The sequence below is a fragment of the Myotis myotis genome, unplaced genomic scaffold, assembly GCF_014108235.1.
Source record: "Myotis myotis isolate mMyoMyo1 unplaced genomic scaffold, mMyoMyo1.p scaffold_m19_p_3, whole genome shotgun sequence".
Taxonomy (NCBI): Eukaryota; Metazoa; Chordata; class Mammalia; order Chiroptera; family Vespertilionidae; genus Myotis; species Myotis myotis.
The window spans coordinates 39,537,143-39,551,943 of NW_023416335.1; the positions used below are offsets into that span (position 1 = coordinate 39,537,143).

General features: G+C 40.1%; 1 protein-coding gene across 7 annotated transcripts in view; it reads right to left on the bottom strand.

Annotated features, from left to right (window-relative positions):
• MBNL2 (muscleblind like splicing regulator 2) overlaps positions 1-14,801 on the bottom strand; it is a 164,052-nt gene that overhangs the window by 39,053 nt on the left and 110,198 nt on the right. For all 7 annotated transcript variants that reach the window (XM_036301347.1, XM_036301348.1, XM_036301345.1 and 4 more), the window contains 3 exons: positions 13,733-13,897; positions 5,341-5,541; positions 2,480-2,743 (listed from right to left, as the gene is read on the bottom strand). In XM_036301347.1, the coding sequence (XP_036157240.1) occupies positions 2,480-2,743; positions 5,341-5,541; positions 13,733-13,897 (630 nt within the window). The remainder of the gene's footprint in view (positions 1-2,479; positions 2,744-5,340; positions 5,542-13,732; positions 13,898-14,801) is intronic.

The window sequence follows — 14,801 nt, forward strand, 5'->3', positions numbered from 1 at the left end:
GTAATATCTCACACAGCTCACACTTTGAGGCACATGAGTAGACTGCATTTAGAAATCTGTATGGATGAATAATCATGTTATAACACAGCATTATAGGACACAGATGTTCTGATGTAGAGGATATTATTTGACTGATATTATTTACTATTATTGAAAGATCTTTAGTATTAGAACAGACTTTAGAGATCAGCAAACCCAGTACATCTTGGGAGCTCCCTTAGTCACCTATGCAGAGAAAGGTTCTCTTTAATTGAGCTCCTACTATGTGCCAGACACGTGGCATTCATTCTTGCTGGCCTTACCATTTATATTTTCTGCCGCCGCTGGGCCTTCTCCAGCTTGTGCACATGCAGCCAGGTTTTACTGTAACTGGATCAAGAAACCATCCAACTATGGGCAAGCAAACTAAGGGCCCATGTCAGGCATCACAGGCCAAAAGGAGATCTGAGGAGTCAGGAAACCCTGACAACAATGAGAGCTGCCACTTTAACATGGAACAAAAGGAAGTGAACAAGCAGTGTGGAATTCAAAGTTCTGGTACATGTTTTATAAAACAGGTATCTCCCCGCATAGCCCCATTTTTGTGTGTAAAGCAAGACTGCTTTCTTGAAGATCAGATACCCTTTGTGTTACCAAAGAGAAGCTCTGTCTGGCTTATCTTCACAGTTTGAAAGTTCTAGAGTAAGAATGCTTTGACTTTATCCAAGTGCACCTAGGCTGGTTTCAAATGAGTCTCTCACGTCACTAAAAAGATATGACAGATTCAGTCATTTCCATGTCATTATCAGAAAGAAGCTGGCGTTTGATCTAAAACTACATTCCTTTGGGTTGTCTTTGATGCTGCTGCAAGATTCCCTGAAATGATGGAATTCCAAATTTGGGCACAATGTAACAATCCAGGAAACTATGGTAACTAAACATACTGACATTCATTCCATTAACGTCTATGCGTCTTGATGAGTATGACATGAGAATGCGCAGGAAGGCACAATAATACAGCCTTGATTTAAAGATAACAGGCTGAAGAATGACCTTTTTGTGTAAGTGGCCATTTCTTCTTTTATCCCCATTAACCCAGGTCATCTACCATTTATATATAGTAGGTACACTGTTCCTTCAGAGATGTAAGGTGTGCAAACCCTGGTCAGCATTGTATAGAGAAACTGGTCTTAGAGAATGGAGCTGATATACCAAGAGAAGCATGTATTCAAGCAGACTTCTGATGAGCCAGAGATCTCACATGAGCACAGATTTATTAGAACCTTCTACAACTTTGTCCAGTGGTTCTTAAACTTTGCTGCACATCAGAATCCGTTTTTTAAAAAGGCCACTGCCCAGGCCACGTCCAGACCAGTTAAATAACTTTGGGGTAAGCGACTGATGTTTGAACTTCTCAAGACCCCTCAGGTAATTTCAAAATACAGCCAAGTTTGAGAATCAGTGGTCTAGCCGATGGTCGGCAAACTGTGGCTCGCAAGCCACATGCGGCTCTTTGGCCCCTTGAGTGTGGCTCTTCCTAAGCCTTAGGAGTACCCTAATTAAGTTAATAACAGTGTACCTAGTTATATAGTTTAAGTTTAAAAAATTTGGCTCTCAAAAGAAATTTCAATCGTTGTGCTGTTGATATTTGGCTCTGTTGACTAATGAGTTTGCCGACCACTGGGAGTCTAGACAGGTGCTCCTCAAATGTTAATGTGCATACAAAACACCTAACATTTGAATTTTAAAATCTGGGGTGGGGCCCAGGAGTCTGGGGCTGTGACAGGCCCCCAAGTGCTGATAAGGAGGTGCCTGTTGGTCTCTAAGGGACAGGAAAGTGACTCAAGTTCTGGATGCTGGGTCACAGCCTTTATTTATTTATTTATTTATTTATTTATTTTAATTTTATTTAATTACTCATTTATTTTTTAAGCACCAGCCAGTACAGCTCCATTTGCATCTCTCTCATGACTTGGTGTTCTGTGTAAAATTTCACTTAGGGAGAGAAAGTTTGCAGCAAATCCCTTGGCCCCCGTGATAACTAAACGAAAAGAGGAAAACAATGGGAATAGGGAGGAGTCAGTCATTGACTGGTCACCTGTTGCTACTTCTCTGCTCCAGGGTCTGCTCTCCGAAGATGCGGTCTATTGCTCAGTTTCCCACTCTCTTAAGCGCCAGTGCCCACCGTCCTGTTCAGCAGGAGGCCCTGGAGCCCCTCTCCCAGGAAGAACCCCACCTGTGACCACAGAACTGGCCCCAGGGGAGGGCGCTGGCACCTGCCCTTGGTTACCTGCCCCTGAGGGATCTACTTATTGTGCTGAAGAAGGGAGGGCGGGGGAAACAAAACAAAGAGGGGGAACAACAGAACTTAGGCAGCGGAGCAGCAGGAATAGCAGCCTTCCCTATTTCCCAGCGGGTGTGGAGAGCGGCAGGACCCAGGCGCCGGGAGCCCGCGGGCTCCTGGGGGGAGGAAGGTGCGCGGCGGGCGCACCCCACTTACCATGACTGTGGCCGCGGCTGCAGCTGCCTGGGCGGCCACCGCGGCTTGGTTGGCTTGGTGCTGCGCGGCTTTGATTTTGGCCTGCAAGTGTGCAGGAGGGTGAAAATATTTGCATTTCTCCCTCATGCAACGCCCCTTTATGTAATCCATACAAACGGTTACGGTGTTGTCGTTTGTGTCGATCATTGTGCTGTCGGCGGGGTGTGCGAAGCGGCAGTCGGTCTCGCCCCGGGCACAGTTTCCTCGCTGGAACTCCCTGCATACCTAGGACACAGGGGGACGAGAGCAGACAATGCAGCACAGGGCCTGGCCGCCTCTGCACGTGCAGCCCTTTGCGTGTGTGTGTGTGTGTGTGTGTGTGTGTGTGTGTGTGTGTGTTTTAATTGAATTAATTCCTTTCGTTTCTCTGAAGGGTGGCTTTTGTGCCATTTGCAAGTTTGATTATCAAGAATACAAGTAACCAGAATCCCTAATAAAAACGATTTTGAGTTTTGCTTTGCCCTCTTTTCTAGGTTGAGAGTGAGTGGATATTGAGAAAATAAGTCAAAATCTGCAGTTTGGGGAAAATAACAAAGAGAAATCAATAAGGCCTCCACTGTCTCTGGAATATATAAATATATATAATAATTTGGACAACTCTGAACAACTCTGGAATGCTATAGGTTTTTTGCATGGAGGGATAATTTCTCCATAGTTTAAGCCACCAGGCCATAGCTGTACAACTCCAAAAAGAGTAGGGGGAAATGACAAACTCGTTCCTCCTCTCTGAGAATGGGAAATGGGGGGGGGGGGGGGGTGAATACCCCAGTTTTCCCCTATGTCCCCCCAGCTCTACAAAGATAGCATGATAATAAATCTGAAGAATTATGATATCTAAGCCACCAAAAACTTTCATTTAAGGTCACCATATTACTATTTTTGACAGCACAGAAAAACGATAAACATTTTAAAAAGACAAAAAAGAGAAATGTGGGAAGAGGTAAAGGGAGAGAAAGAAAGGAAGGGAAGTAGAGTAGAGTTTGAAGTGTTGGTGTGCTGTTTTTTATTCCTTAATCCTTAGTTACCCTGAAACCTCAAGTAACTAGAATGAATGCTCCATGCTCTGAAAATTCTGGTGAATCAAGAGTTTACTGTATAAAGGTTTTTTGTTTGTTTGTTTTTTAGAGTTTAAAGAGTATCCTTAATTCTGCCCTGAATATTAGAACATGAAATAACATAAATAACATATATACATAATTCTTAGATTTATAAATATCATTAGCAGGGAAGAATTACTAGTAAAATTTTAAGTTATTTTCTTTTTAGGCTCCAATCCCAAAGTGGGTATATTTAAGTGGTGGTTCACATCCTGATCATCAGTGATGTTATATGAAGGGTCAACTGATATGACAGTCAAGCCTTGTGATAGTCAAACGTACTGGGGAACTACAGTGTCACTCCCCAGTCACCAAGCAAGTTTGAGGAGTAAACAGATAAGTCACAAAATTGTCAACTGTTCTTCCTACTTTGAATATTAACCAACATTCCATTCTTAGTTCATGAAATGTGCACAATAAGAATTACTAAGATGTTCCCACAGATTCTGAGTAAGCCTTCCTCTGTAAATGGAATGATTCCAGTCTGAGACTGCATCAGAGGTGTGGGTCAGCTAGTAAGCATTTACCAAGGGTCTTTGTGTGTAGCCAACTTCATTCCTGGTTTGAGGTGGGAACTGAAAGCTGCTCTGCTAAAGTCATGGTGAGTCATTTTTACATATATCTTTGCCCATCAGTACTGTTGGGAATGACAGTTTGTTCCCAACTCAGCTGATCTAATCTGTTTCCTAAAACCACACAGTCACGTACTGAACGTAAGCTTCATGGGTCCAGCAGGTGGAGCCCAAAACACTTATCTAGTCCCATGAAAGGTCTGTTCAGCATTCACAGGGACAGGCTAGCTAGATCAATACCGCCCTCAAAATTTATTGGGTGGATATTTAAACAAATGTATGTTTGAAAGAACATTCTCGAAGAATCCAACATAAAGCTCAGGGTACATCCTAACCATACATATATCACCTAACAACTTTAATTGGTAGTGGAATTAAAGGAGCTCTTTGAAAAATCTATTAAAATCTTTACACACCCATATGAAATGCTCTATTAAATATCACAGGATATAGTAGTTAAGATAAATGGATGAATCCTCTAACTCTGATTAAAGAGAAATATTACCCAGTAAAGTACAGATGGGTTGGCTTGACTCAGGACTTAAGAATTATGTTTTATAAATATATGTACTTGTTTTCTTGGCTTTTATAGAACACTTAAGTGTAAGTTGAAGAAACGGTCCCAATCAACAAATTTGCCCGGTTTGCAGTTCCCCCTGTTTACCAACAACACACTGAGGGCTGATATTCGGGAACATTGTAGTACAGCCATACTAGTTCCTAAAATAGTGAAATATGATCATACCAACTGGTCAACAGTAATAATCCGACTTATTCCCACCCTTGTCCCTGAGTGTCCCCCACTGCTCTGGCTTCTGGGCTCCTGACTTGCCCCCTGGAGACCAATCCAGAATCCAGCAAAGGTTAAAGCCTAGCCCAGCTGGAGGCCTGCAGGAGCCATCACTATGGCTGCCATAGTGATTGATTCAGTGTTCCAATGGTTGCTAATATTTTGCAGCTGACTTTTTGTGTGTTAAACATACTCTTTTCCCACAGACTAATTTCCTTTATACTTGGCCTCAAATTCAAACCAAAGAATCATGAATGCATGGCTTTTAGATGAATGTGTGTGCAATATCTTACAAGCATTTACCTACATAGAAGTACACTTCTACCACAAATGCATTTCAAACCACAAATAAAATGGAAGTACCTCCAGTTTGTCAGTCCTGAGAAGTTTCTGAGTTGTAGTTGAGCCCGGGACAGTGACAGGTGGACTTCCGGGAACAATAACAGGTGTGGTGGGTAGAATTTCTGTTGGGACTAACCCAACTCCAGGGGTTACAGGTGCTAAGTAAGGAGCAAAGCTAATCGCCGTATTTGTCCCTATTGTGGGACCTACAGGAAAAGTGGGCTGTTAAAGAAAGATAACACAGGATAAAGATATCTTTAGAATAAAACTTTAAAAAATCACCAGCAAGTGTCATTTGAGCAAAATTTATTCATCTTGTACAAGACTCTGTGTTAGTTGCATAAATCTAGTCTGAACTATGTAAGTTCATTAAACTTCCCTGTTTGGTTTTGCTTAAGAAAAATTAAATCCATATAGACCCTCTCTTCTCAAAAACCATACAAAAACATTGGAGAACATCATAGGAACCTAATTACAGGAAACAGGTTAAACCTTTGCTTTTATTACAAGTTAAACTTTTATTTCTATCAAAGTGTCCTCAACAAAATATATTCACTGTAATTGCTCATCATTCCAAAGTATTAAATTTCATAACACTAAAGTAGTAAAACGTATAGAAGACTGATTCATAGTCTTTGATTCCTCCTACATGTCTCTCAAAGGGAGAGGAATAAAGAAAAAAAACCTTGATTATAGCCTGACCAAGTTTATACATTCTCAAAAAGTGGACATTACTTGGGATTTTATTTTTTTCATACTTACCAGTATGTTTCCATATTCACTAGCATGAATATTTTTAAAATTCATCCACAGTTTTAATATAGGCCTGCTATTTCCTCCTCTAGCTTAAGTACGTCTTGAACTAACTTTTCTTTCTTAAAAGAGTGAATGAAAAGCTTGAACTTTTCGAGTGGCCAATTTTTCAATTGTCTGTTGAAAGTTGGTTTGGTTTCCTAGGTCACATAATCAACGCAGCAGTGATAAAGGCATAAAGTACCTTATTAAACTTCCTTATCACTGTACTCCTTGTCCAGGGATAAGAAGAAATAGGCTGATGGGATGATTATTTTTTAAAGCTCCACCTACAAATATGCCTTTCAGAAAGGAAATATTATACATTTAAGAGAACAAGAAACTTCACTTTTTAAAGAAACAATGTTAAAAATTTAAGATGCTAGATAAAGATTTTTCTTAGACTAAATTTCACATTGAATTGGACCTGAATGGTTTTTGTTGGTTTGTTTGTTTTTTAGTTATTGGATGAGTTTTAATCTGTTTATTTTCAGGAGCAATTTTCAGATATTTGCAATGACATGTTAATGCAGTGTTCTAATGCGGACTGTGCTGTTGGCCATGTCATGGTATGTCTCTATTTATACATTGTGGGTAACATTCTTGTTGTCTATTTATGGCTCTGAATGAGCTGTTGAACATATGGGGAAAATAACAATCTATGTTTATTAAACAAATTTTTTTGTTGACAGCAATAACTGAAAAATATATCTTACAAATGATCATGTTAGAAAACAGTAAATTAGAGATAGTTTGGGCAGGGAGTTCTTGGAGAGGCTGAAAGTCTTTACTGAGTGGCTGGGGCTGGAAGAGGTGACTCTAACGGTCTTAGAGGGCTGGGGCTACAGCACTCCCACGAGCGGTTCTTAGATCTTTATGGCTTAGACATAAAATTCACTTTGGAAGAACGTTGCAACATGAGGTCTCAACATGGGAAATAGCTGGAAGTTGGGATTTTTTTCTTCCTTGACTTTCTACAAAATTTCGTATGTGTATGTTTTCCATTTTCAACCCGTTTGAGTCATAATTATAGAAAGTTGTGGTTTTCAGGAACTATAGCTTTTATAATTTAGTACTATTGAAACAAAGCCAAGTGATTAAAATGGTACAAGGGCTATCTAATGTTAGGATTTTAAAAAGTCAATCCTGGCCGAAACCGGTTTGGCTCAGTGGATAGAGCGTCGGCCTGCGGACTGAAAGGTCCCAGGTTCGATTCCGGTCAAGGGCATGTACCTGGGTTGTGGGCACATCCCCAGTAGGAGATGTGCAGGAGGCAGCTGATCGATGTTTCTCTCTCATCGATGTTTCTAACTCTCTATCTCTCTCCCTTCCTCTCTGTAAAAAATCAATAAAATATATATAAAAAAAAAAAAAAAAAAAGTCAATCCTGAGAGGTCATAAATCATAACAGATCAGTGACACAAAGAACCAGCTATATCAGAAGTACCTGGGGGTGGGAGGGCGGGACGGTCATAAAGAGAGATATCACAAATTCTGGCTCAACAGGTCTAGGCAGGGGCCTTGAAATTTGCATTTAAAATGTTTGCTACAGAATCTGTTGTGTGGCCCAGTTTCGGGACCACTGTCATAGATGAGGAGGGAAAATAAGTATAAAAAAAAACCACACTTGTACTAAATGTGTCATTTAACTCAGAGACTATTTATCAAAGTAAACATTGAGAGAAAAGAGCCCTCCCCCACACCTCCATTTCTGACTTTCTACAGAAGCAAATCCCCAACCCTCCCTCCATGTGAAGCCAGGGTCAGTGAGGTGACACAAACACAGGGCACACCATGACAGTCAATAGGATATCAGAACCTCAAAACTCACCTCTCAAAATCTTTTTGGATATCAGTAAATCTATTGTAATTAGTTAAATTTTGCTTTCCAAAATATGTTACTTGTTCGTCTAATTTAACAATCTTAAGTGGATGTTTTAGTTTGTTTATTGCTAATAGTTATAACATAGTTCATAAAAAGTATTATTCAAAAGGAAAAACATTTGAGCATTGTTTCATATGTCTCTTGGCCATCTGTATGTCCTCTTTGGAGAAATGTCTATTCAGCTGTCCTGCCCGTTTTTTAATTGGATTGTTTGTCTTAGTATACATGTGCTTTACTTTGTGGTACTGTGCTGTTATCTTGGTAGCTTGTTTCTTTCTTTCTTTTTTTTTTAAACTTATTTTTATTGCTTACCCTAATACATATATCCCCATCCCCCCTCTTTGCCCACCTGCTCCCACCCCTCACCCCCGTTTCCCTCTGGCCTTCGGCACACTGTTGTCTGTGTCTATGGGTTATTCATATATGTTCTTTGGCTAATCCCTTCTCACACACGTTGTCTTCTTTAATCTTGTCAATATCTGTGAGAAGCAAGTGTGGTAGTGAGAATTGCACAGTCTCACAGGTGAAAGCAATTTAGTGTAGAGACTAAAAGGATTACCCAAGGTCTTTGCTGCTGAGGCAGAGGCAGGACAAAATAGCCAGGACTCTTGGCTCCAAGACTGGGGCTATTTCCATTCTTCTGCACTCACTAGATTTTGTTGGTAATGTCTTAAAGAAGAAAAAACACTAGCTGCTCTTATGTTTTTGGAGCGTAAAGAGAGAGAGTGTTGGCGGGGAACTGTGGCCCACAGTCATCCAGGGCCTCCTACAGATGAGAGATGTAGGGCTGCTCTGAACAGCTGTGTGGGATGCTGCTGCCTTGGGAAATGGGTTCTCAGATTCCAAATTCAAATTAAACTTCCAGAGGCAGAGTCCAGGCTGACAACACATCATGGTGTCTCAATTCAGTTCTTAGCTGGCAGCTGGGAAAGGAGAAAGGCAGCACCTCCAAATGATTCTGTTCCTGGAAGCGTACCAGCGAGAGCTTGGGTGAACTGGCTCATGGTTTCTGCAGAAGGGCTCTTGCCAGGCTGTCTGAGACGGGATCCATTTGGTCCTTGTCATCTCTCAGCACTAGCTGCAGCTGGAGAGGTCAGAGGACAAGAGCCACAGAAAGTCTTCTGGAAGAAAATAGTTTCTGCAATGCTGGTCTTGCTATTTTTTCCCTCCGTACTTCACTCCACATTTCCGGATTTCTTTCCCCAGAACTCTCCACTCTTCTTTCACACAGTACATTATATCAGGAGTTCCAGGTTCAAAGATTTAACACACACATACATACACATGGTCTTTGCTATTTTGTAGTGGCAAGGAAGGGCTGGTACTGAGGAGTAATAACTGAGTGGCCTGGGATATTTATGGCTCTAAAATTTCATCAACTGACTTTAAAACAAGAGCATGAGAGTTCATGCATTTAGAAAGCTTTGACTTCAAAGGGTACATATTTGGCACTTAAACAGAAAGGCTTAAAACATGGTGTCCCTTAAACCTCCTCCCTTTACTCCAGAAGCATCATTGAAGGGCAGAATTCTCAATGTCAGGCCTTGTCCCCAAAGACTGTATTGTATAGGTTCTTAAATCTCTGTTCTACTAAAGGCTACCCACCTGATTCTTCATCTTGAGTGAACATATGAAGGTTGTGTGTGTGATGGGGTGGGAACGAAAAGAAGAATTACTGTTATATCCCACCAGAAATGGGGAGTGAAAGACTGCTAGAAGGAACAAAAGAACAGGGAATTTTTAAATCTAGTGAACTTGAGATAGAAGAATTATGATAGGAAGGAATGAATTGTATTTTCATTCATTTAATAAATACTTATTGGTATAGACACAGTGCCAAAATACTGTGTGTACATTTATTAAACTTAAACTCTAATGGGCAAGAACAAGCAAAATTACAATTCATGTTTATGGATAAGTAGAAATGAGGAGGCTTCATTGATCTGGATGGAGATGGGTGGTAAATCGCAGGGAATAGATTTAGAGTCCTTCTGAATGAGATGAAGTTAACACGTGAAGGGTAATAGGATACTTCCAGCAAGAGCAGAGACCATGAGGCAAGCAAGAGCTTTGTGTGTTCACAGAATATGTTCACAGAACTGAAGGTGTGGTTTGGTCTCAGTGGATTCAGGGTGAGGTGGTGAGCTGGGTGAGGATCAGATCACAGATAAGGTTATATGTTTAGGCTATCTCCTTGTGAAATGGGAAAGCATTGAAATATTTTAAGCAAAGGAGTGATATGATTTCATTTATATGTTTAAAAAGTTCCTATGGTTGCTATATGCAGGATACATTGAAATAAAGCAAACTGAGAGATTAGAAAGGAAATGCCCACAATGTATTTTGATAAATAGGTTTAAGGTAGCTCAACAAGGGTGCTGGGACTTGAAGGCAGATATATTAGGACTTACTGATGAAATAGACATGAAAAAGTATACAAGAGAGACTCTGCTTGGTTTCAGTTTGAAACTGCTAGTTGCATTTACTGAGATGGAAATGTAGTGGAATGAATAATTTGATCTTTAATATGTTGAGATCCTGTGAGAAATTTAAAAGTGAGTCCAATAGGAAGTTGGATACAGGAGCTTGAGGCTCAGACAAGTTTGGACTGGAAGCATACATTTGGGATTGTTCTTAGCCTGTAGATGATTTACAGTCATAGGAATGGGTGAGACCAGGAAGGAGAGGGTAGATGAGAGAGATGTCCAGTGCTGGGAACCCCCATTAGTAATTTCAACACATAGAGAATATGATAGAGAAAGAGGAGGAAGGAGTGATTAGAGAGGAGGGAGTGCTCTACAAAGAAGAGATTGATTATACAAACCGAATATTACTAAGAGGTCAAACAAATAGAATGAAGACAAAAGTGACCCTCAGTTTAGAAATATGAAGATCACTGGTAGAAGACTTAAGCGTGGATGGGAGCTAGAGGGAGTAGAAAAATATAGAGAAGTTTAACTTCAAAGAAATCTAAAAATGGAGTGGTACTTGTATCTCTATTTTATCTTAAACAATTTCTGCGTATTTCTTGTGGCTGATCAAACAAATTCCCATAAACTTAGTGGCTTAAAACAACACAATTTATCCTTTCATAGTCCTGGAATCATGAAATCAGTTTCACTGGGTCAAAATCAAGTTGTTGGCAAGACCACACTCACTCTGGAGTCTCTAGGAAAGATTCCTTGTCTCTTCCATCTTCTGGTGGCGGCTGGCATTCCTTGGTTTGTGACCACATCGCTCCATTTTTTACCTCTGTGGGCACATTGCCTTTATCCTCTTTGTGTGTGTCAACTCTCCCTTTGTATCTCTCTTATAAGGATAGTTGTCATTGCATTTATTTATTTATTTAGTAGGTAAATATTGGCTACTTTATTATGTATGGTGCCATCCAGGAGAATGGGAAGCTAATGCTCAAAAGTCTGAACTTTCCAATGGCATGTAGATTACAGATTATATAGGGCAAAATCACAAGCCCTTATAGGTTAGGGGTTCAGGGTCTTGCTGGGAGCTGATTGGTCAGAGGTGAGGTAAGGATAATGAATCGTTTCTGCAGGTCTCGAGGACAGCTCTGAGGTCTATTCTTGTGATCTTTTGTCCTGGTTTCATGGGAAAGTAGCCAGGGGTGGTTCCACCTTAGAGTTCAGGAACTTACATACAACTTAGGTTAAGACGTTATCTTTAGTCTGCCAGGGGTCCAGACACTGTGACCATTAGTCAGATCCCGGCTACTGTCTTGTGCTGCCTCCGGGGTTGCTGATTATCCAGAGAAAAAGCTAGGTCTTTGGGTGACATAGACAGAGAGAGAAGTGATTGCATTTCATCCTAGAGGGTTTCCTCAGCTCAAGATACCCAGCTTAATCACATCTGCAAAGACCCTGTTTCCGTTTAAGGTAACATTTACAGGTTCCAGGTACTTTTGAGAGCCACTATTTGGCCTACTACACTGTACTAGGTCACCGATTAATTCCTGAGACTCTGAAGTCATTTGCTTGTAGGGTTGATGAGTAAGTTTATCACACTTTATTCTAATACTTCTTGTAATTTAACAATCTCTATTAAAATATTTAAATGTACTATACCTTTTTCATAATCCTAGTTATTAACTTCTAACTAATATTTGAGATTATACATAACTTTCAAAAAAAGTTCAACTAATAGCAACAGGAATGGAGTTTTCTTATTGACAGTGCCATTATTGAGTACCAGGGTCAATCCTTATTAATTATAAATAAATAAGAAGCGAATGATTAAAATGAGTGAGATATATACTACAGTGTTACCATGCTGACCTTGGTTGTTCTAAATTTATTCCCATAGACATTATTTAATGTCATATAACTAAACTATTTTAGCATTTAGAGAATTTAAAAAATAACTTATATCCATGTATCAATAAAGAGAACCATAAATTATACATGTGTGTGGTTTTAAATAGGTCCACTTAAATGCCTATTTTTGGTGTTAAAGGTGTTTAGAACACTACTTTTCCTTACATCAAGGCTTCTACTCATTCTTTAGGATACACTTATTTGGGACCTCCTCCAAGCAGCCTTTCCTGCCTTATCCAAAATCACAGTTCCCTGTGCCTGAATCTTACTTTGCCCTTTCCCTGAATCTATCTATCCCCAAAAGACTAGATCCTATTTATCTTGGAGCCACCTGTGCCTGGCACTTGTCTTTGTGTTTTTTCCTCTGGGTAGAGCTTGTTCCTGGCTACTTTGTGCCATCATTCTTGACCTTGAGATAAGCAGATTCTTGACCTTGAGATAAGCAGATTAGTCCCCCAGATTCCCTCCCCTCATCCCCACACCCACCCTTCTCATCTCATCTCACAGACACACAGTACAAAAATTCAACTCACTGGTAGCTATCCTTTTTAATTTAGCAGCTTTCAATAAGAATTTTCATACAATATAGGCTGATTTTTAAACAATAGTCTTTTGTGTACGTATGTTTTTTTAAAAAAAGGCAAATTTCACTCACTTCACAGTCTTTGTTTTTTTAAAAAACAATTAGTTTGTTTTTGACAAATAATTCACAAATATAAATGAAATCTGCTGAAGCCAAATGCACTCCTTTCCTCCAGGACCTCATTTCTAAAACAATTTCCAGACCGCCAAGGAAGGACTTTGAAATGCCATGAAATCAGGGAGAAAATATTACACAACACAATACATTTAACCTTGTGGTCCTTGCCGTGGCTGCCACGCCCCCAGCAGGCCTCAGAGAGACAGGAGGTGTAGGTGACTAAGACATTATCCTTTTGGGCTGGTGTCAGGCTCCAGGTGGGGCAGACTGGTCAGTTTAACACCTCTGGTTTCTCACTTCTCATTCTTAAAATAATGCCATTGAACTAAATTTTCTGTCAACTATCTTGCTTAAAAAAGAGTTTAGGCATCAAAACCTCTTCTTCACAGAGATCATCAATTCATACTACAGATGAAAATGTAGAACTATTAGCATTCTAAGATGGTTCAAACACAGAGTTTACTGGTGAGAAAGAGCTAGAGTTGCATCCAGATATTGAGTTGAAATTGTCTTTGCCTACTGTTTCCACACACATGTTCCCATGTAAATAATTTTAAAAACTCTATTTTCAGCATCCCTTTAGCGTCAAAGCTTTTTGCTTTAATTGTAGCCAGAGACAAAGTAGAGGGAGGCCATCCGAGGTCAATGTGGCATCGCCCACACCAACACTTTAATCATCAAGCCCTTCATTAGATGCGATGTACTCACCACTGGATGAAGTGGGGTTCCTGGAAACATAAATTGCATCTGCTGGGCAAGCATTGCTGCTGCAGTTTTTTGCTGGATTAAATTGTTCCTCCCATTAATTTCTAGTTGAGTTTTTAAATGTGTTGGAGGGTGAAGATACTTGCAGTTCTCTCTTGAACAACGGCCCTGTAAAATGAACGTTTTGGTTTAGGACTGTTATTGGTAGCTTTCAACTCTATTGTCAACCATTTCACAATCACTCCATATATACAAAGGTAAGGATCCCATGTGTGTATGTGTGTTTGTGCATGCATGCATGTGTTGGAACATAGAACACAGTTGGAACATATAAGGGGTGATTCAGGCATTAGGCGATTATCAACCTTGCTCAAACCTGTTGAGTAGAGAAGCTGCCTGAGATCGATTGTTGTTTTTAATGGATTCTACCTCTGACAATAGACTCTAAAGAAATGTGACTGCTGAGAGTAAAGATACATGCTTCTCCTAGGCCAGTGATGGCGAACCTATGACACGCGTGTCAGAGGTGACACGCGAACTCATTTTTTTGGTTGATTTTTCTTTGTTAAATGGCATTTAAATATATAAAATAAATATCAAAGATGTAAGTCTTTGTTTTACTATGGTTGCAAATATCAAAAAATTTCTATATGTGACACGGCACCAGAGTTAAGTTAGGGTTTTTCAAAATGCTGACACGCCGAGCTCAAAAGGTTCGCCATCACTGTCCTAGGCAGTATGGAGGGCCTATTTATTGTGACGTATCAAAAGGAGGCTTTGAACCTGCTAGACATCGGTTTGTGCATGCTGGAGTGATGACAAAGTGGGAATAATAATAAGAACCTCTTGAAATGTGTGTTTCAGATTGGCTGAAGACAACTCTCATTCAAATTATTGAAGTAGAGGCAATGGTAGTATGGGAGTGAACTCTTCTTAGTCACAGATGCATTGGTGAAATTTCCAGGCACTAATTCAGATAATCTCTTGCAACTGATTAGTTTGCTGCACAAAAGATGCTACCCCATGTCCCTGCCCCACTCCCATGACAGTTGTATCAAATTTAATGTCATGA